Genomic DNA, 24068 nt, shown 5'->3' with positions numbered 1-24068 from the left:
AAAACATTGTCCCGAGGTACAAAACTTTTCCTGCCATGATACATTGTTTCCGAAAAATGTAAAATGACGTTTACGGCGTTTTTGCGTTGCACGGCAGTATGGTTCTCTTTGATTGGTGCTTCCGTTTCAGGCTCCGCGTGGGGCTCTTAAGAACAACACTGAAAAAAAAGTTTGGTCGTATGAACCGAAGTTCGGTGTTCCATATCACCCCAACTAATTCGGGTTATCAACCCAAATTTTCGGCTCGTCAAACCGAACTTCAACGGTAAAGTGAACGGTCGAAGAAATTTCTATCATGAGCCGAACATTCGGTTACTCGAACCGAAAGTTTAGTTTGACAAACCGACTAGTCGGAATGATATGGCACACCGAACTTTCGGTTCATATGACCGAACTTTTTTTCAGTGGAATACGAACAAGCTCAATGTAAAGAAATTTGTATTTTCGAAGAAGAATTGGACGATACTCAACCAAAAATTCTCGTGTGTCGTACGTAATGCCCGTCGGCATACTTATGCTCAAATGTCTGGGTTAGATAGAAAAATGCTCCCAAATTATTTTTCGAGAAAATTAGCATTTATCGGGAGAAGTTTGGCAACGTTAGATTTTTATTGCGGCAGTTTCCCTCAGTAAGGCATTTAAAGCAGTTATCATGTCATAATTTTGTGGTTTTATAAGTACGTCTGCGCAGTGAAGAGTTATTATCGAAAACTTTCAAGCATCTAATGTCGCATACGTATGAAACTTTGACGTTAAAAGAATGTCTTCGGGCCAGAAATCAGGGCAGAAATCACTTTTATCACAAAGATTCACAAAGTTATAAAAGAAACATAACGCAATAGCTCGACACAACAATAAATACAGGAAAAGCATACTGAAAATTCGGATGTGACACGGATAAATGACAAAAACAGGCAGGACATTTTCAGCGAATTACATGCCTATTCTCAACTGGAGAGGAAGCTGAAAGTTTAAAAATCAAAAACAAGAAAACAGACGGTTCAGACCTCTGTGCTTGTTGGTGCCAAAAGATTTCGAGCCATTTTGTTGGCACGTGAGTGGGGGTGGGACACCGCCCCTCCCCCTTCCCGTAAGAGGGGTTCCGGGGAACCTCTCCCGGAAAATTTTGAAAATTGAATCCCTCACGGACGCTACGATTCGAACAAGGGTATCGATTTTTTTAAAATAGCTTGTGTGATACGACTGAAATTAAAAAAAAAAAAAAAAAAAAAAAAAAAAGGACAGAGGCGGGGCACCGCTAGCTCCTTAAAAAGAAGCCAACCTCTGCACCCACCATCGAGCAAGTTTTTATTTATAGCCTCATCTTATCCGTTTTTGGCGCGTATACGTAGTATACCGCCTTTGCGATCGTTTCGAACCCTGCTCGATACAATAACCGAGTCCCTTAGTTCCTTACCGAAAAGTGACTACCGCGAACTTCTCAGATTTTCCAAAGCGTGTAAAAAGTTTATTTATCCGTCAATAATTATGATTTAAAGTTGTTTCTCATTCTGGGGGTCTCTAGTTTATGTGCAGTGAATACCAAGAGTCTACGTTACTTGGTTTTTTTAAAAAAAGCCTAAGAATGCGACGCGCTGATTTAAAATATGCATATATAAGCAGAATCAAGCGAACGGATTCGAGGATGGTTGAGCAGGTCAGCACTCTCGGAATGAGAATTTAACTCCTCCGTTTTGTTCAAAACGTTGCTTTGACAGATCTGTAACCTCGGTTATACTTTGCAAAAGTTGGTACCCGTGCTCTGATAGTGCTGTTCATCTGACAACATTGTCAGTGTCAGCTGATAAAATGTATATTTTCACATAAGAGGTTAATAAAAGTTTTCAGTCAGTCTTTGACATCTATTGATAATTGTTTTGGTATTTATTTATAATTACGTAGTAATTATAAATAAATACCAAAACAATTATCAATAGATGTCAAAGACTGACTGAAAACTTTTATTAACCTCTTATGTGAAAATATACAGTGCAATCTGTGTTAGTGCAATCTGTGATGAGCCTCGAGACTCATTAGACCATTAGTTAAACGTGGCTCATACAGGAATCCACTTACCCCTCTCTTCCCCAAGCTCCTGATCACTGCGTCGGCGTCTCGACGAACAATAGCTAATGACGGTCGCCAAGCGAGGCCGGGATCCTCAGCCCCTCGCCCAATGGGCGACGGCAAACTGCCACCCGGGTGGCAGTTTTCAAGAAATTTGTATGAAAACTGCCACCCGTATAAATTTGAAAACTGCCACCGGTAGTGAAAACTGCCACCCGTGTAAATTTTACAACTGCCACCCACATGAATTTCGGCGCACAGAGGGTCGAAGCGGACATTTAGAGATTTTCGGAGATCCCAGGTAAAGAAAAAAAGTAAGTGGGTGGATGCTGTCATCAAGCGATTTGATGAAAAAATCCCCAACAAAGAAGGCGAAGTGATGTCCCTTTATGACTTCATGAAAAGAATTTCCACTAAATTCGCCAAAAATCCCACCAACCTCACCAAAAAGAAAGAAGGTAAAAGTCAGAAGAAAGTTCAAATGGTAAAAAAGAAAAAAAAGAATAACAAAAGTAATGCCAAATGATGAAAAAAGCTCCTAGTAGTGATGTACTCTTTGACTGTAATTTTACTAAAATGTTACTACTTTTAACTATTTTTTACTATAAACATACTGTAAATTACTGTAAAAATACTTTTTACAATTTTTCACTACTTTCAACTAAGAGTAATGCCAAATGATGAAAAAAGCTCCTAGTAGTGATGTACTCTTTGACTGTAATTTTACTAAAATTTTACTACTTTTAACTATTTTTTACTATAAAAATACTGTAAATTACTGTAAAAATACTTTTTACAATTTTTCACTACTTTCAACTAAGAGCCCATTGACCTCTTTTCACCATAATAAAAAATTTTAAAAAAATTGTATTAAAAAATAACTTTTAAACACGCCTTTAAAAAATCATCACAGACACTGCTCAATTTCTTATCATGTGTTGATTTTCAGTAGACAGTCCTCAGCCTGTCCAAGTGTGAAGGAAAGTTTGGTAAACTGTGCGACCCCGCTCAATCGCGCTCCTTGGTCAAATTTCAACGGGTGGCAGTTGTCACTACCGGTGGCAGTTGTCAAATTTACACGGGGGGCAGTTGTCAAGTCGGGTGGCAGTTTTCAAATTTATACGGGGGGCAGTTGTCCATGTTTCCAGGAAATGGGTGGCAGTTTACAGCCTCCCCGCCCAATTACTTATGCTTCATTAACCATTTCACCGTCACGCTAGGATTCGTCCAATTTTCCAAAAAAATTGTTTCGCGAGTTTCTAGCAATTTTTTCCTTACTCTCCGTTAAAACACGAATTAAAAGAGGTCTCATTCATAAAAATCGGTAAATAGAAGAGAAGTTACAGTATTCGAAATTCGAAGAAATCAACAAAACTTCTCCAAACAAAAAATAAAATGAAGGGGGAAAAAAAGAAATGTATAAATTACAATTTAATATGATTGACCTCAGAATGTGACAAGCAATTCAATTATAAAAAGGAGAAAAAATTGAGTGAAATTACAAAAAATTAGCCTCTTGCAAGGGGCTTCCTTGTATGAATTTTGACCTGAAGCCAAGTAAATCCCGTTATATTATTAAAACGAAATTGACTCCATAGTTTAATGCCTTAGTTTCTTGAATACGATTATTTTAAGCACTCGAAAATTTATACTAGCAATTTTACCCATGGGGTGATTTCCTGAGAGCTGATAATATCACGAATTTCTCATAGAGCCCTTCAAAAATGGCTTGCTTTTTGGGCAGCCGATTCGGCCATCAAACCGGGGTTTAAATGGAAGCTGATAATAACACAAAGCTCTGAGAAAAATTTTGAGATGAGTATAGGAACGGTTTGTAAATTACGAGGAGAGGCGGGCATTCTGTTCAGCATATCGATACATAAGTATTTTCACACGTAGAATTTAATTTTCACGTCAGGGAGTCGACATATTTTGATTTTTTCGATTTTATACGGAAAATTTATGGTTTTTCGTGATTGAAATTACTTACAATTGTTTCATGAAAAATGAATGCACCCAAAATGACTATAGCATTTTGACTTTCACATACGTGCACTCACTAAATTGATTGGTAAATTCAAAGAGTGGGTACATCGACCTGGTATATCAAGTTTCTGCGATTTTTTACGGCAAATCGGTAGATTTTCGGGATGTGGATTGCTTACTTTCAATTCATGAATGAATAAAGCATGGACATGGTTGAGCTTCTTTGCATGAAAAGACGTTTAAAATAACAAAATCAAGACATATTTAATACAATTGCATTTATATCGAGTCAATTTCTTTTCAATAATATAACGGGATTTATAATACCGGTGATTTGGGTATTTTAGCCCCAAAATACCTTTAAATCGACTTTATCTTTTAGGAGTTCGACAGAATTTTTCCTTTCTTCGCTTAAATTTTTCCGTAGCACTTTTCTTCAAGAATCTGATAAGATTTTGCTTGAGGCAGATCAAAAAACTTAAATTTGTTCGAATAGCTTTCTAGATTCACAATACACGGTCTCGTCAAGGTGCGTCGTTGACCTTGCAGTGTTGGATCGTGAATTCTCTTGTTGTGCTGCTTGCCTTTTTTGAAATCTCTGTAAATGAAACCTAAAGGGGTTGATATGTGCGAGTTAATGACGCGCCTTATCAACACATTGTGTTGGAGCTCACTGCTTGTTTAGTATGTTTTTCTTGTATTTTTTTACAAAGTAGACTTAAAAAATGACTAAAACATTTCAGTAATTTCGAAGACTTAAAAAGAGTCAAAAATGTTGGGTTGCAAAGTTTGTGGAGCATCTGACCTAAAAATCATATGGTGAGCGATTTCAATCAAGTTGATTACTTTCTCATGCTTATGAATGTGTAGGGAAGGATGAGGAAGGAGGCCGGAGAAATTCTAAAGGCACATTACCGATGCAGATTTTTCATAAATTCCGAATATTTTCCCGGCTGAATCAAATATTTGCATTCCTATCCTCTCTTGCCTTGATTCGGAGAAAAAGAGCAAAGGGTTCGTCCGCTTTCCCGGCAATATTCCGTCGATAGTGACAAGACGAAAGGTAGGCAACAACAGTCCGCTTTCTCAGCACAACGCGAGCGCAAGAAACAAGGAAAGGGGGGAATGAAGGAGGAGAACAGCTTTTGTTGTGCACGGTTCTCCGCCTTTGTATTGTCTGTTAGCATCTGAGCCTGTTGTCAAACGTGAATCAAAAGCATTTTACTCTATAGTTCACTTAGCTTGTAGTGAGAGCTATTTTCATGATGATAAGTTCACTTGGCTCTCGGGTCGACTCAGCAGAGAGCGAAATTGAGTATGCTTCGATGGAGCACCGAGAAGGGTAAGAAATTAAGCACTTCGGTACACTTCAACAAGTCGAATTTTATGCAGAATCCGCAAAACACCCAGCAAATTTAAAAATTCAGGTTGATAGTCTGAAATCAAAGTTTTTTGAAATCGTGGTTACGTCGAAAGCAAATATAGTAAAATATTCTTACTTAGATTTATATACTCATTATTTTGCTATATTTATAAAACATAATTCATTCATCATGCGAGAAAGAAATCTCTGTAAAAATGTGCATCATAGGATAATATTTTAAATGGTTTTTAGCTCCTGAACGAACATTTACCTCAGAAGTGCAGCACGTTGTAAAACATGGAATTTTTATAATTGTTTACTTTTCAATATATCAGAAACGTGTGAAGAGAAAGGAACAAGGATAGTTCGTAGAATGGGTGAATCATTTTTCCAAATCATTCAAAACCCGTGAGCTTTTTGTCTTAAATTTACAAAATTTTGCATACTGTCAAAATATGACAATCTGCCTAGGCATTTAATAAAATGCCTGAATTGACTGATTGCCTGTGACAGTGTAAACTTCTCGCTCCCTGAAAGAGTCAAAACAAATGCTTACTTTAATTTAATCGATCAAAAGATTCAGATCAGCAGATTTCAGGGTGATTCACGATACGAATTCTGATTAGTGTGCTGACTAAAAGAAAAATATTGAAAGAAAGTTTGCGAACTCACGCATTCATATTGTAATGAAATTTTCTAAGAATGGGATAGGAGAAATATTTGTTAGTTAGTTAGTTAGTTACTTAATTTACGACGATCAGCAACCAGGCTGTTTACGTCGGGGACCAGGAAACCTTAAATTTTTAAATTTAATTGTTTAAAGAGTTTTAAAATTTTGGTGACTACTATTGGATCATCTGAGCTTAAAGGATGGATGTTACGAGGGAGGGAATTTTGAATTGGGGTTCGAACTGAGAAAAAGAAGTAAAATAATTTACAACAAAACGGCACTTATTTTCTGACCATAGAGCCGCAGATGTTGTCACATATTGTCTTGTAATTGGAATTTTATCAGGAGGTTAAATTTAGTACGCATGGGTAGTCAATACTGCTCACACTAAAATCTGACAGCTGAGGAAGTTCATTGAATCACCGGAGCTCCGCGTCTACTTTTGAGCTTTAATAACGACGTTAGCGCCACCCTCGTCTCGGGAAAAGTGTTGCAAAATATACGAAGAAAAAGAAAATAAATCTTACCAGAGGAAATTAACTGCATCTTTGGAGTCCCTTATTCAAGAGCAAATATATCGATGCAACGTTCATGAAGCATATTTTTAGTTGTCGCTGTCCATCGTGGTAGGAATTTTTATGAGGTAAAAAAAAATATCTTCCTCCCAAAAAAATCTACTTTAAATAAGTAAATAAAATTAGGATCGATGTAAGTTATCAAATGAAGGGTCTTGGTTCGATGGATTAAATTTTTTCCTGTGAAAGTCTGGCTAACTGACTAATTTCACTGGAACTTTTATTTTTATCAGGCCAAAATTTACATTATTTTCATTCGATATTTATTACTCTGCAAGATGTGTTTTCCCGAAGTCTTGTCCGGCACGAAGAGCAAATGTTGATAAAGTTTCATTTCAAGCTTAAAGATACATTTGCACACAGAGAAAGAGGATCAGTTCATAGAAAGATAAATTTTCTTTCTATACCTGGCCACCACATTTTCACCTGACCTGACCACGGGTGCGATCGCTTTGATCAGAATTTCAGTCAAAACAACGGGACTGAGATTCATCGGGGAGGAATTCTCGCTGAGTCCATTGAATGATCTGCTTGAAGGAACCTAAATTTGATGACAAAATTAATATAACAATTTCTGAATCAATACATGATCTCTAACTAATCTACTAATTATATATATTCTCAAATTGTATTTCTAATACCTTGGACTAATCTATCATCTCAATGCGCGTGAATAAATCCATGTGCTTATTCATATTCAATCCATATGAAATCGTAAGAGCGTAACGCTTGAGAATTGAGGCGCGAAGCGGTTAGATAGGAGAGTTGCACTGTGAAGCGGTCAAGGGGTGGTGCCCCCCCCCCCCCCCCCCAAATCGTATTGCATTCACCAGGCAAGCACCGGAATAAGTCCGATTTAGCCCGATCTTAAAACTTTTCACGGAAAGATCGGTAAAGAAACCATTGTATTAGCATTGAAATGCACGTTTGTGCTCAAAGTTTGGCGGCTGTGTGTGAGAGGAGGGAGGGACACCTGGTGCTCCTCTTCTTCTTTTACTACCCCCCCCCCCCCACAACCTGATTCCATTACTTCTCCAAATTCCCTTTAAATTACTTCCTCGGTTGCGTGATGATGCTCCCCTATTTTCTAATTTATTTTGTTTGTTTTTAGAAGAAATGAAGTTCCAAGGAAGAAAAATTGAGCTAAAAAAACAGCTCACAGCTCCTCTCGCTGTCTCAGCCTGAGGACCTTCTCGGCGTTCTTAAGCACTTCGTCTCTCTGAATTTTTTTTTTTAAATTTTCAAACCGTTCATATTGAAGGAAATTAAATTTCCCGGCTTGTTTTTGCCGATGACGGCAAGGGCAAAGAAATAAAATAGCGCATCGCGTTATGGCAGCTCTACGAGCAAAAGCAAAACGCCTTCGATTTTGCGTGTATGCAACCTAGACATCCGTGGAGCAGGATTAGTTGCATCCTATATTTTGGCGTTATTATTATTATGATACTTGTAATACAAAGTGGGTACAATTGAGTTTAAAGGAGAGGAACCAAACTTTTTGCGGAAAGCAACATTGAAAACTTTGCTTTTTATTTATCTCATTTTAATTCAACCAAGCTTATTAATGTAATACTCTTTACACGTTTAATAAAATTCAATGGTTTTATACTAATTACACTATTTTTTTATTTGTTTCAGGTCTCAAATATCAAATCGACCGCTCATGTCGATAGTAAATTTATTTATATGTTTATTAGGTATTACTAGAGCCAGTTGCCTTAGTATTGACGCGTACAACATGAAAATGGTAAGTCATAATTTTAATCGCGTTTGCACGCCATTACCGTTTAATAATTTTTACTTTTTGAAAATCATATAAACTTTTCCTTGGTCAGTGGCTTTCATTTCTTTTCTTTTACAATGAAGAAAAAAAATTAATAATATTTCAATTTACACAGAAAATTACTACATTTGTCGTCTTTAACATTAATTTGGTTAGATCTCCTTACTCCTGTGACCAATCTCCATTGATAATTTTTTTTAGCCTCAAATGATCACAGACGTTGCAGGAGATCTTAATTAGTGGCGAATTTCCTTAGTTGACAACTCATCTTTTCCTTCATTTGAATGAACATGAAACAATCGATTTCACTCAGATTAAATTCGATATTTTGATGAATTTAAATAAAGTAAAACTGTGACGACAACTTCCAAGAATCGTCACTGAACTTAATGTAGGAAATACTATTTTCACGACAGTAGCAACTGCCCAGATCGAAAAATTTGAATTCGAGTTTTTACAGTTCTGCATTTTAATCTGCTAATTGTCAAAGAAATCAATTTCATCCCTTTCGGACTCTATGTCAATAGGTCACCGGGTTCGAATCCCGGTGGTGGCGTCTAATTTTCATGGAATTGAAGAGTAGATCTGCTGAAATAGATTCTACTCGGCCCTAATCCCTGAAAATTTGAAAAGCCTGGAGCATGGATGTGCCTAAAATCCCTCGATGTCTACGGACAATAAACATAGTCTAAAGTTGGCTGAAGGTGCTAGACACGAAGCCACAAAACCAGCAGAAAAAAAGAAGAAAAAAAAACTTCATCCCTTACTATTTTTCTTATTTTGATCAACAGATCCTGCCGAACGTAATAAAGTCTCTACTGTGGGATACGGGTTTCATTAGTCTTGCCTCTGGCTTCTGTTTCCTGCAACTATTGTTCCTTCAGCTCACCCAGGTAAATTTAATTTTGTATTTTGTGATGACAGTTAATATTGCTCGCGACCACTGTTGCTCGTTGGGCGAAGAAAGTTGGGGGGTCGCTGCATGTTCCCACTTGACGCATTTTAAGGAAGGCAAATACTTTTTTTTTTTTAAATTACACACTTAAAGAGTTATTTTGCCTGACTCTATCACATGTCTGTGGTTAAATTCATCACATTATGTCACAATTCATTTTCTACGTGGAAAACCATCTTGAAGCTCACTCCTTGAAAATCTTGTGACTTTTTGTCTCCATGTGAAGAAAATTGTCTGCCACAATGTTGGTTTGGTCCACTTTTGAATAATAAAAATGAAGATTTTGAAACACCACAATCGAGTTACGCCTTTTTGCAGTTTCACCGCCGACACATCGAATTGCGTTGACGCAACCCGAGACGGTCAACGCTTTCAAAACGTATCAAGTCAGTGGGACGTGATACTGAAATTCGGTTTGAGGTTTGATCGTGCAATTAAATCTTAAATGGACTTCTTCAATTACTGAAGGTGTCGCGTCGTATAAACCACTCCACTCGTTAGATCTCTCAAATGGCATAACGCGCGCAGTTGACAAGTTGCGCGGAAAACTCCTCCTTTTCTGTAAAGCAGTCCGCTGGGCATTTAAATACACAGTCGGAATGTAGCTGCACTGGGGAGCGAAAGCATTGGAGATAGACGATCCGGAAAATCAGTTGGTATTCCGCGGCGGATAATTACGCTGCTGCAAGTCGTCACCGACAATTAACGGTTTAATTGCATTCCGCCCGCTCGCGACCCTGCTGTAGGGGACCGGGGGCTCTCGGCCGATATTTCATGGGGCGATGATAAATCGAAAGGGAAAAGGGCTCGCTCAGTTTTAATTTCGGCGCTGTGCGATGGACCCAAGGCTGTTGCCAGACCTCTTTTCATTGCTCCATTCAATTGGCATGGTCGAATATTCCCTTTTTTTTAAAACACATATTAGACGAAAGATAAAGCTTATAATCGAGATCGTAATATGTAACGGGTAAATTACGCAACTAATAAATACGAAAAATGGGAATTCTTCAGTCCAAAATAATTTGTCCATTTGCTCGTTGTATAATAAGAATAAGAGACACAGGTGATATGGAGGAGATACGGTGAGATAGAAAGACTGGTAAATACTATCACTCTCTGCGAAATTTTATCTGATAAAACAGACCTTGAATATAAATAATGATAAAAATTAATAAAAATTGTTAAAAATTATTAGCGATATAATTGTTTGGTTGATTTATTTTATCTCTAGCTTATTTTTCTATGTATTCCCTTTTCATTTTGTACAATTATTTATATTAAGTATATCATAAACATATTGAAGAATAGTCCCAAATTTTTTAAGAAAAGATTGGATCAAAGGGGGTCCGTCTGATTATCGCGATGGGGAGAATTAGAGAAAAAAATTCGAGGTAAATCTCCTACTGTTCACTGGGGTGAGGAGTGATGCCGTTCCCGAGCTAACAATATTGCCTCCTCTCAGCAGCGCGAGTATAGTCTTTCCACTCATGTTTGACGCTTTGTCTTGCTCTTTCCGTACATCGCATAGTTGCCCTGACATCCCGTTTTCGTTACCCGGAGTAATTCAATCAAAAAGTTTGCTCTGAAAAGAAGAAAAAGCACGCGGGACTCTATTTGCATACATTTTCATTGTTGCCATTTCGTCACCAGAAGCGGTAACTCCATGCAAGGCGGCAAGCTTGAATTTGTGCATCGAAAAACGTAAATTCCTTCATAAAGAAGTTACATTCAATAATTTTTGTAGCTAAAATTGCCTTCTGCGTGAAATTTTGATGAAAAAACGTATATTATATTGCTCATCTCCGCATCTTGTCTTTGGTTCATTAACACCCTTTTGATCGCCTCTTTCACTCCTTGTAGTCAACCTTAACCGCTTCATTTATGTTCTATCTGTCAAAAAGCGCTCCGAAATTTTTAGCGCTTTTCTCCCCTTGTGCTCGGTCTCTCTCCCCCCCCCATTTCTCTTCCCCCACCTCACCCTGTCTCTCTCCCCCCATTATATCTCTTCCCTCCGGACTTGGACCATTGTAATATCGTAAATAATGGAATGATACAACTATTCAAGCCTCCGTGTGTTGCGCAGTATCATTCTCAATTGAAGGCGTTTTGTCTTTCCTCGAGTCGAGCTTTAATTCTGACCTCACTTCTCATTCCTCTCCGCTCCATTCTCACCTCCATTCATTACCTCCCCTTTCACACTTCTTCTATATCTCTCTTTCCCCTCCTCCTTCCTCCTCCCCTCTCATCCCCCTCCCCCTCCCCTTCCCCCTCCTCCGCTTTCACTCTCAAAAAAATAAAAATTACTGAAAATTTGCTCTCCGATTTCGATTTTTGCCTCTAAATAGAAGTGAGGGGGGGGGGGCGTTTTAGATCCATCGTCTCTGCCATTCCTTGGATGTGCAGCGGGTTGAGTAAATAAGGGTAACACTTTAAATGGTCTAAACAAGTTATTACTCCGTCGGAAACGCGGTAAATACCAGAGGGAATCTCGAAACTCCGTAATTAATTTTTCCCCGGTGCGGTGACTCTCCTGAAATTAATGCGCGCCCCCCGTCCTCCGGTCTTCTCAAGTCATTATGTATCCGCCAAAACTGATGGAGCAACGTTGCCACGACTAACGGTGTAAAATAAATCGTCGGCGCCTCCAAATGCTGTCAAATTTCCTTTCATGAAAGGAACATTTTCTGAGAAAAATTTGAATATTTTCTTATACTTTCGCTTAGAACATTGGTGGCGAATGATTTTAAAGTATCTGATAATTTTACGACCACATCTTTGAATTCCGTCAAAAATGATTATTTTGACCAGGAGAATTTTGGCAATGTTTGAATTTTCATACAGCTTTTCTTCTTAGCGCTGCAGATTAGAGTAACGTTCCTCTGAAAAAGCCTTTGAAGTACCGGAGTCCTTGTGCGGTTTAATAGTAGGGATACTTTAAATCACTCATTTCAATCAATTAATGTTGAATTATTACCAGCGATAATTTTCACACCGTTTTGTTATAAGGTGAGAAAGAAAAAATTATAATAATCACATAAGATTAGAAACATTGGAGAGTATTCGCCTTCTTTTGTTGATGTCTTTCGCATGTAATGATTTATTGAACTCATCTTTTGAGTATAGAACTGGTTTAGCGCGAACATTTTCATAACACCTGCGCCGCATTACATTCGTGCCTCGAATTTTGCCTTCAGTCAGCCATCCGTATTAAATATAAATGTGCTGCCAATAGTTATAAAAGTCAATGCAACTCATTGTAAATAGTCTGGAGGGGTGCGTTTTGACAATTTCACGAATTTAGAACATACTTTCGAATTATTAAAACTTACGAAAGTCAAACGATTAAAGGCGTTTCATTACCTTTTTATTTACGTGACTTTTTACATATTGTTACCAGGTTACATTTTGCTTAAGTTTCAGATGAGAGTATTGAATCGGGCTCTACTTTACCTCGATCAACGGCTAGTATTTGCATCCGAATTGTGTCTATTATTGGAGCGAGAACTAGGTCGAGTTAACCTGGGGAGTTGCCTCCAACCCCCAACTCCTGTTCTGTTTAAACTTCAAATAAATTGACGCTTTACAGCATTCGAAGTGAACTTTTGGGAAGGAAATCTTCCAGTCTTGTTTCGTTCGGGTTATCTTAATCTTCTTTCCAATGAAATAATTAAATTTTACTGATCGGATATATTCACAATCATTTTTGAGAATGGTGAAATAATAATTGAAGCGCCGGGTAGAGTACTGTTCCGAGTCCTTTGGACGCCGAGTAAGGATTTTTTTTCTTACTTCATAAAAAGTTCCTCAAGGTACTCGAACCTGTTTTTAAGAGAACGATTTTTTTTGCCAACCTCGTTATGTTCGTTGTTTTCACGCGATGGAAATATATTTGATCAATTATACATCTCTCTGCATCGGATTCATCTCAGATAATCCAAATGTTTGCATTACGATATTATGGCACGGGGTTGGTTTCGACAACGATCTCCAACGGAAGGAATTCTATGTGCCCCCAGGAGTGTAAAGGGATGAATTGAGCATAAAATAAATTGAAAGAGAAAAGAGTGGGGTAGATTGATTGATGAGATCCCTAAAAGTATGAGAGGAAAATCCATTTTAAACGCAGTCTATAGGCTCTCGACACAGGGCCGTGCTGCTTGGGGGATAGATCGTTCTTGAGTGCTGTGAGAACTTTGTCGATTGACGACTTCAATCACAAAAAGATTTCAAGTCATTTTCGGTGAAAATTGATTCGCGTACTGGCTTTTGACGAGGTTTACAGTCACTGAAGAAGGAAGTGAAGAAAAAAGGCTTGCAATCGTAGATTGCATAGCATGACAGTAGAGAGAAACGGTAATAAACATTGAGGAAGAATTTATCGTGATAAGTAAACTAATATCGAGATATCGAGCGAATTTTGCTACAATATTGCTCATAATTCAATTTTTTGGAAGTACAGTGATATATTACGCTTCGAGCCATATCTTGGATGTTTCTTTCTAACTTATTTATTTTGTGAACCCTAAATAGAAGCTCGAAGTATCCGAACGCGAATTTAACTGGAAATTTAGATTCAGAAGTTTAGCTTAAAACATTTTATCCAGAGTGTAAGACATTTCCCAATTTTTTATTCCAAATTTTTCATGATCGTGTATTTTTTCTGTTTCCAACAGGTCAAATTAGGATTTAAATTATTAGCAAGCAAAACGTTCATTTCTTTGATGGTTGTCTTGCAATTTGGAGTCATGCTCATTTTAGACATTGTTACCTCTATACATCATCATTTATTCGTGAGTAGTAACATTTTTAACGGCGACTGTTATATTTGAGATCCAATAACCCATCAATTTCATATCATACGATAATCTTAAAATTTCTTTTTTACGAAATACACTGTATATTGCAAATAAACGAACCTTCATCATTCTTGTGCGTAGAAAATAAAATTAATTAAAGTAGTTGCAGGTTGCTATTACCAGGTTCATATACTTAAGAGATTGCTTATCAAAGAAAAAAAATGACCGGATTGCATAAATATGCTCAGTGAGTCTTGAAGGCTCTAACGCGTCATTGAGCGGCTATGAGTTACTTTAAATGCAGTAAAGATGAAGATTATCAGCGGTCATTGATGTTGGGGCGAGTTTAATAATAACACTCACTCTCCCAGATTTAACAATATTTAAAAGGAATTTTTGACATATAAACCTGTAAGAGTCCGAAGCCCCATGAGTCCTGTAAGAACTGAAAAATTCCGTAATCAAAAGCAGCAGGAAAAATCAAAATACTTATAAATACAATCTCTAATTGAAAATAAAACACGTTTTCAACCATCATCCACAAGATGCGCCGAAAAATACGAGCGAGGGAGTCGTGGAGTTGCCTAAACGATTAATTGAAGGCGATCTTCTAATTCCCATGGACCAGGCATGTTGGTCACATCAACAAAGTCTGAAATCCACTCCTTAGCGCACAATCTGCGTAATTTGTAACACGCATTTTCAATTTCACCGCACATGCGGGCAGTTTTTCGTGGTGGCCGGCAGTCAGGTTTGCCCGGAGAGAGACCTAATGAATAAACAAACAATCTCTTGGTCTGTTATGAACTCTTCTTGAGTAAGATTTCAATTCATTCAAAGCTCTTGCTTTTGCAAAATAAATAAAGAAAAAGGAAACAAACGCTCGAAAACGACTGAAATCATACAATTTAAAAAGTTAGTGAAATCATTTGTTTACTCAGAGTAGTTTTTCTGACTCCTATCTGTGCAAATCTGGTCGGCGATGACAGAATAACTGCTCGCAGACGTGGGAAGCTTAGTATAGCGTGTTACAATCTACGAAGACCGATTGAGCTTAGGGGAGAATTTCATGATCCGCCGCCCGCGGTGCACTATGGTCCAGAACTCCACACTGGAAGGAATATGTCGGATAATGACTGAAGATCACGAAAGTTACCTAGTCAAATTTTTTGAGTCACTAATTTCGAATTTAATGTCAAATTGCCAAGATTTTAACACACTGACCTATTGATTGTGGGCAAGTTTATGGCACGCTGTGGCGCTGTGTGCTGGCAGCTCGAAACGCGCATTGACGCCTACAAACCTAAGGGGATACTTCAAGCATTGCGCAATGCGTGAAGTATCCCCTTAGGTTTGTAGGCGTCAGTGCGCGCTTCGCTCTGGCAGCGCACCACGGCTCTCCCGGCGGCGGGTGGTGAACGATTTCTTGCCGGGAGAGCTCCATGGAGAAACTCGAGTTTTTTTTTTCTTTCTTCTTCTTTATTATTATTATTTAAATTTTGGACTTTTAGAACGAAACACTGGTCGTGTGAAGTAGGTAGTTAGTGAACTCTCATTGCTAGGTGAAGTGTAATGATGGCAGGCGGTTCGTGTGCCATGCTCGCTGCGGACGGCGCGCAGGGCAGCTCATGAAATTCTCCACTGTGCTCTATCGCTACGCAGATTGCGGGCTAAGGAATGGATTTCAGACTTCTTCGACGTGCACAACGTGATTTCCGAGCGTTTTACCTCATAAGAGTGTATTTATTTGGCTGTATCTCTTGCGTGCAATATATACCCATTATAATTTTTTTTTTATGATCACTCCTAAAATTATTGTGTGACGTTGTTTTTCATTTCTCAATTTGTGACACTTCACTTTGCTCTAGCAGCTATTGATGGAGTAAACTAGTAAAACGAGTGTCAAATTATAAATATTAATGAATATTAGGTGGTTGATAAATATCACCCTACATTAATTTTGGAGGTCTTTCGATTATAATTAAGTTACTGGCCTCATCATTATGGTATCTTTTGCTATTTATATTTAAATTTAAATAACTTTTATTCTGATTGTGTCCTGTAGAATGTAATTTTTATTCTCTTTTTTTCCAGTTTATGTCCTATATTAGTTATTTGGTTTACGCTGCCTGGGGAATATTTTCTTTTTGTTCCTTCATGTTCGTCGGGTCAAGAGTTACTGATCTCCTCAGGAGAATGCCAAGCACTGGACTCCACATAACGGATCCGAGGCAAAGAGGTATTTTTCAGAGTAGTTTCCTCATTTATTTAAAATAAAGTAGCCCTACACACAAAATTATAGGTTTTAAACTGCAAGCTTGCGATTTGATTTTTTTCGTTCAGCGTTACTCAGTATTGGGCAGTTAAAATATTAAAAATATTTTAATAAAGGCAGTGGGAATGATTTTTTTTGTTTTGTAAAAGACCAAAACAAAAAAAATTAAATTAAAAAATTAAAAAATCCAATTAAAAAATAAATTAATAAAGGTTGATCAGCTTCTCACCAGCCAGCTTGATTTATTATACAGTTTTATTACCTAGCCTCTACATTTAGCTTGCTTGCTAATTTTAATTGATTTCAATAGACTTTTAACATGAATGTGACGATCTTAGAGACATTTTTTCACCAGTTTTTAATCGCCGTATCAAATACGTTTCTGAGTCAGTAAAAATAAGAATTAAAACGATATTGAAATATAATAAAAATGGTAGGGGAATAATTAAACAAAATTTCAATGCATGGATCGATTATCCTCAATACTTCTTGCTGCACAAAAGATGGTAAAGTACCTGAAAATGGGCAGCTTTCCTCTGACCAATAAAATAAATATATTGAACCTTAGTTTGAACGATCCACCAGATTCTAGCACGTATCACCCTCGTTTCCATCCAAAAGGAATGTGTTTTAGATATAGCTTCACTCACCCATCTGCCCCTTAGTTTGTTCGATAACATTTTCTCCATGCTTTTTCTTACATTTTCTCGCTTGTGCCGGAACCTATAGGCCTACTGCAGTTGGCACTCCTGGCGCCGTACAATAATCTCGCCCCATTCGTAGCCGCAGCACTCATGCCAACTTTCCTTGCACCAAGCATGAAATCAAAGTCATCTGCCACTTCAGGTTAGTCCATGCCCTCTTCCTGGTATTTTCATTTTATAGATCGTATTCGATACATCAAAGGTGAGATTGTATCGATATCGATTGGTTCAAAACACAAACATAGCCTCAAAAGTCATGAGAAATCTGACGGAACGGGTTTTTTTGTGATAGATTTTTGATTCGTATGAGTACTAGTTGGCCGAGAGTTGTGAAATTGCTACGAAATCTCTCATTTTCAGCTTTTCTGACGAATGTCTTAAAATTTTGGTTTGAGGTGGTTATGTTCTATATTGTTTTGAACCAAACGATACATCGAATCACTATCGAATACGATCCATTTATTAACATTTGCTGCTGCAGCTTTAGATCACACACGTATGTTCTTGCCTGCATAATTTTCATTCATCTCCTCCAGCAAGAAACTTCCCGCCTGTGACCTCATTTTAACTGACTGGAATACACCGATTTAAACATTGATGAGCGATGGACAGTCAAGAAATGGGTTCCACCGTGCATCATAATTCTGTACCAGGCACAATACTTTTAAACGAATATGCAAATTGATCATACTTATGCAGGAGATATGTTGCACGCAAAGAGTTTTTTTTTTTTTTTTTTTTTTTTTTTTTTTTTTTTTTTTTTTACCAAAGATCCGTTCAATTATGAATTCTCAGTCGTTGCCGAGGCACAGCAATTTGCAGGCGCTTCATTTTTTTAATACGTGCTGGATTGCAAAGAACGCATTTTTTCTTTTCTTCTCGATTGGCTGTTGAATGTTGATACTAACAGCGACGACTGCAGGAACTCCCATGCTACGAACGCTCTAATGGTTTTTTATAAGATGAAGTTGAAAAATGTACCAAAAAACTAATATTTGAATACAGTTTAACTCCATGATATGGGATGAAACGGTATCAAATGAAACATTATTATATTCCGCATCGAATGCTAAAATGTCAAAGGAAATCGACAAAGCCAGCGTGTATGAAGGCTATTTCAATTGTAATCTTCCGTCGCATTTCTAAGGCGCAATGATACAACTATTTGAACTCCCCGGAATGCGTGAGGTATCACGCCGCATTTGAAGGCGTTTTTAAAACAGCCAAGTTCCGATATCCAGATAATCGTTTTGCATAGTTCATATTCTTTTGTTATATTCCGAATCACTTATTTATTTTTAATCCTCGTATTAAAACCATCCATTTGCTAAATACAATTCTACCTGGAGCGCACTTCACCTATGCATTCATGACTGCAAAAATGTTAACGGAAATCGAAAAGGCCAGCGCCAGCGTGCATGGAGCGCTGGAGCGCACTTCAACTATGCATTCACGACTGCTAAAAATTCATAGGCGGACTGGGCATGGGGGCGGGGAGGCGATAGCCTCCTAATAATTTGCCGCGGAGGCCCCGAAAGGGCCCCCGCGGCGAATTTTTTTTGAGTCATCGTTTTTTTCCCCGTAATGTTGTAATTTTCTTATCCTTTTCAGTAACTAAAAGGCATCAAAATCCTTGAAAATTTGTCTCTAAGAGACATGAAAGGTCGCCTAAAGCTTGTGTGATGAAGGGGCCCTCGAAGAATCCTGAGAATGGGTAATTTTGAAGTTCAAGTACTGTAGAATTTAACTCCAATAATGCTTAAAATTTCGTTTAAAAAGTGTGAAATTTCAAAATTTTCCGGGGGAGGGCCCCGGACCTTATTAGAGGGGCCCCCGAACGACAGAAGGAGCCCCCACATTTAGGTCGCCTCCGAACTTTTCGATTACCAGTCCGTCCCTGGCATCGATGGAAAATATTCTGTACAAATTTCAAGCTAAAAAATTGGCTTGCTTCTCTTGAAAAAAAAAATTGAAGCGGAAATTTTGAAACATCGAAATGAAGGTACGTGGTTTGTCACTTTGGTCATCGATTTTCTAGATTATATCGTGAGGAAGCAGAGTGAGTAAGCAATCTAAACCCGAAATGTATTTTCACATAAATGTTGAAATTCGGAAGCGCGTCCTTCAAAGTCTGCGGTGATCATTGTTGCCGGATGCCAGATTGTGCTGAAAATGCAGCTCATAGAACCCAATGTATAAAATTCAGATTTTTTCATTCAACATGGAAACCTCGGTGGTGGTGGGGGGACCTCAACGTGCCCAGCTTAATATTTCGTCATTCCTAAAATATCGAAAAGAGTATTTTCGGGTGCTCTTCGAACTTCTGAGGGAGCAGGGTGGAAGCAGCTTAAACTTTTTTCTCCAGTCTTTGTAAAGTAATAACCATCGATAGGATTACGGAACACTCATCACGAAAACTTTGGATCCACGCTGAAAATTCAAGCGTCTCCCTTTTCTGACGAACTTGTCTCAAAGAGAGTGGTTCTCCACAGAGTGATGCAGGATTAGATGTGAGGCTCTTAAGAGGATTTTTTTAATGTGGAGATGAGACTTTTTATGATAGCGTATTATCTTCAAAACTGCTCGGTCTCAGATCCACATTAGCCCTCCAATATTTGAAAAAAATATGCTTTTAATTCACTTTCCATGTACTAACAACGAGATTAAATTCAATAAAATTCATTCCTTTCTCGAACATCAGTATGCTGGAGCACTGAGGACATGAGTGATTTTCAAGAGAGATCATACAATAATCAAAGCTCATTTTCGCCCAACGACTCCTGTCAGTTTTAAAACTTAATCATGACTCATCTTGTATTTTACTTTGGAAATTTAAACGAAAATAAATCGTCTCAGTCATTGATGAGAGTATTAGCTCACGTGCAAAGTTCTGATTGCACTTCGAAGTCTCCTTTCCCTGGTTGAGTCAACTCATCCAGAATCACGGTTGGTTGATCAACACTATGCTTGTCCAAACTGAATATTTAGTCAAGTCAAACGTAGAAGTCTGGCTGAATCAATCAGCAGAGCTGGCTTTTAAAATACAACCAGAATTGAGATAATTGGAGAACAAGGTGCGTAAGTGCTGTTTTTTTAATAATTAAAATATTAATGATTCCAACTAAAACTAGTCTTGGAATAAGTTCTGTGAAAAATTTACTTCTATGTATAATCTAATTTGTAAGCATTAAAAGTTCGAACTATTTTTCGCCGTAAAGCTCCAATGTAATTTTGAAACTTTAAACACGCTTTCATTGAAATAGCAAAAACTACATTAATGCGCTTTATTCTCCAAACCCCTCAATTCTGATCACGTGAACTGATTTTTTTTCCGTCGACCCTATCTTCACGATTTTCCCCGCTAAAGAGAATTCAAGCTGAGCGGAGAGATAAGTAAAGCGAGAATCATCCTCAAATTCTATCGCAGAACACTGAACTTCAAGGGCACGTTCGGACAAGGTTTCATCTCGGAGAGACAAATTAGCTTCTCCTTTTCCGAGTAAAGAACTGCGTGGCTTGCATTCAACGGATGCCAGTGTTCCCAGATCATGCTCGTGCCGATGTCATCGTATTTAAAACTTTGGAACCTGTCACTCACAATCTTCACCATCGGAACAATGCTTGCTGCGCCACCAAATTTCAAAGTTTCAACGGGCGTTGTCAGAACTTTGAAGGTCGGCAGTAACCACTTATCCTCTGATGATAATAATTTCAGAGCGTATATCGTTACACTGACAGGTTCTTCTGAGAAATTATGACACGAAGACGCAGTTGTTCATTACTGAGAAACCAGGGTTGAATACAATTCCCTGTTTTTCAAATAAATACTGCGTTCCTCGTTGCGATTGGAGCGTTATTATGGGACCGAATTCAGTGGCTTTAGCACATTCACTTTAAAGGTGTTCATTTTGAAACGCCCTATTTTAAATTAGCTTCGCAGGCAAGAGATACTCGGGTGATCATGATCGAGTATCGACTGTGAGAATAATTTCGTCCATTGGACGTATCTCTATCAAACGGAACTATGTGCATTAAGACATGAGCCCTGAGACCCATAAGACTATGTGTATAAGAGGGCTCACATCATAATGCACATAGTTCCGTTTGATGGAAATATGTCCAATTCAGACTAATCCTGTAGTACAATTATACGTTTATCCTTTTTCATCCTTTCTTGTCATTATTCTAATGCATCTTCTTAAGTAATTTTTGTACGTTTTTCTGATTTATTATAAGTTTTATTTTATGGCTCAACTATGTTTGTTTTTATTTCAAATGTTAGGAAATGCTTGGCGAGAAATATACCAGCGCAAAATTCCGCATAATAGTTCACCGAGGATCTGGTTTTGAACACTTAAAAGTGGTTCAAGGAATTCGAGATTCATCCCTCTCTCCTCTTTTATTTCATTTTTTCAGGAGCTCGTCGAACAAATTGTTTCTCGCCAGGAAGATGATGATGCGCACATCAAAGGCGCTTGCCCAGAATTACTGCGTGTTCCCGTTTTCATGAATTATTCAAACTGAAAGGCGAAAAGACATTGTTTTCCAAAGAGATAACCGTCAAGTTTCTCTTTGATTTTGCCCGGCATCTGATTTATTAAAACTCGGCCGGGAAAGAAGCGGATATTACGTGGAGCAGAGATTTTCTCACTTGAATTTCTCTCACTTCCAAGTGAAAGACTTACGTTTCACTGAAGTTGAAGTCACTGAACCTGCGAGAAAAAAATTCCGATTAGTTTAGGGCGGCATTAATATAAACTTTCGCTATTTTCCCTCCATTTCAATCCATACTAAATAAGTAGTTCTAGATGAGGCAGCCTGTTTTGATATAAATCGATGGTTTTGCATGCATTCAAATGGGTAGGTGAATCCCGTTGTTGCCAATCTACGAAGCACCACAAGATATACTTGTATTTCCTTTCAAAAATATTAACCATGAAACGTGTCAAACATGTTGAAAAATTCTGAAATAAACCGATGAGTAAAACAATAATGTTTGTACTATACATTAGAATCAAAAAATGCAAGCCTCTCTTTCAGGAAATAATAGCTGAATCAAATCCCGCTAAATCAGGCATTTAAAAAAATGTACATGTATATGATTCAACAATTAATGACTGATCGTATCCTCGGCTGGGTTGCTCACGTAGCCCTTAAAGGACTACTACAAATAAGACATACGGAAATGGAGGAAATGAAAGGATGCACGTTGATGACGGCGCCGAGATATAACTATTCGTGCTTGCTGGATGTTCGTGTTGCATCTGCAAAACTGAAGGCGCAATGGCGCGAGGCAAAAACTCACAATGCTCCGCTTTTTACTGTTAGTGATCACCGCTCAGATTCGGGAGAAAAGTCAAACATCGAGACCAGAATACGTCGCTCCTATCATCGGCTGTTTATACACTCGTTATTTCCTTTCTTTCAATTCGACGTCTGATTCTTCTTTTTCGGATGTATTTGTAGACCTATACACTAGTTCGTACTTACCGGCACTGTAACTCTCCCAATAGAGATGGTCGGATCAATGGAGATGTTGCATGTGTGAGGAATTTGCGATTTGACTGTTGATTCTGACGTAAAAGTTCGCGAGAAAAACGATGGTGCCACTGGTTTTCTCTGAGATCCACTCCCAAGCTCAAAAAAGCTCTCAGGTTGAGGCCAAAATGGAGGGGATATCCCACGCTATCCTGAGAGTCCACTTCTACATCAACACAAACTCTCCATGCAAAGATAGGGAGCAATTACATTAGCAGGATTGCCATGTTTTCAGTTTCAGAGTCCCCAAATAATAAATGGCAGCCCTGTCGATGTATTTGCTCCCTATCTTTGCATGGAGAGTTTGTCTTGATGTAGAGGTCGACTCTCAGGATAGCGTGGGACATCCCCTCCATTTAGGCCTCAAATTGAGAGCTTTTTTTGAGCTTGGGAGTTGATTTCAGAGAAAAAACAGTGGCAACGTCGTGTTTTTCGCGAACTTTTACATAAGAATCAAGGTCAAATCGCAAATCCCTCGAACATCGCAAATCCTCACAACATCTCCATTTGATCCGGCTTGGGATTTTCAGGGATGGTAGTTCAAAACAAATTCTCTTATCCTCGATTTTTTTTAAAATATGATATCTTATTATTTCATAACGATGTATTTATAAACCTATCTAAAGCTCGTATGTACCGGTCCCGCACAACCAGCAGAGCACGATTTATTATGGCACTCGGGTCAATGTGATCCGGTTTAGGTATTGAAGGGTTAACACTCTACATATCTCACTGAAGGAGTGTTTTCGTGTCCGTCGTAGATTACAAAATTTCCAATGAATAAACAATTGTCTTCGTTCGCCATTGCACCGTTCTATCTGACATAAAAGAAAGCTGGATATTTATTTTTCTTTCACATAAATTTTTGTTCCAGAAGCTGCCACGCAAAGCAATCAATCTACCGTTTCGAACTGTCCGGCATCTACCTCTAGTGAAACTGAAAATAAAAGCACATCTAGCACGGGTGAGTGTGTGTGTCCCTCTGTTCGTCATTTCGCTGATAAAAAGACATAAATGCACTTCACGAAGTGAGCCCTGTCGTTCGTGTTAACTCCTCGGTTTCTGCGGCTTATGTCAAAATCGAGTATCGTCTCTACGTCTGCGGATGTCTTATATAACATTGATACCCTCAATTTGAAGACCTGAAAAATTTAATGAACTTGGAAAATTGGAAAAACAAAAATTTTGCAGTTTATTAAATTTTTTACGTCATGTAGTAGTGTTGTTCTTAATGATTTTTTTTCCTTTTAAGTCATTAGTTCAATACTGCCTTTGCTAGAAATAAAATTCAAGGGAATTACCAATTTGTCGTGATTTTTGTGGAGTATAATGATGTTATCTTTTTTTGTTCCAACA

At 38.1% G+C, this 24068-nt stretch overlaps 1 protein-coding gene across 6 annotated transcripts in view; it reads left to right on the top strand.

The window, feature by feature from the left end:
* The window catches only part of LOC109034064 (uncharacterized), a 107797-nt gene that overhangs the window by 71353 nt on the left and 12376 nt on the right, over nt 1-24068 (top strand). For 3 of the 6 annotated variants that reach the window (XM_072297596.1, XM_019047000.2, XM_019046999.2), the window contains 6 exons: nt 8300-8408; nt 9236-9337; nt 14073-14189; nt 16290-16434; nt 17200-17316; nt 23587-23676. In XM_072297596.1, coding sequence (XP_072153697.1) covers nt 8325-8408; nt 9236-9337; nt 14073-14189; nt 16290-16434; nt 17200-17316; nt 23587-23676 — 655 coding nt within the window. In that variant the 5' untranslated portion in view covers nt 8300-8324. Of the gene's footprint in view, nt 1-5261; nt 5396-8299; nt 8409-9235; nt 9338-14072; nt 14190-16289; nt 16435-17199; nt 17317-23586; nt 23677-24068 lie in introns of those variants that run through there. The other 3 variants (XM_072297592.1, XM_019047001.2, XM_019047003.2) reach the window with 3 other exon arrangements.

Source organism: Bemisia tabaci, chromosome 1 (genome assembly GCF_918797505.1).
Source record: "Bemisia tabaci chromosome 1, PGI_BMITA_v3".
NCBI classification, from domain to species: domain Eukaryota; kingdom Metazoa; phylum Arthropoda; class Insecta; order Hemiptera; family Aleyrodidae; genus Bemisia; species Bemisia tabaci.
This window is presented reverse-complemented; position numbering and strand designations above follow the sequence as displayed.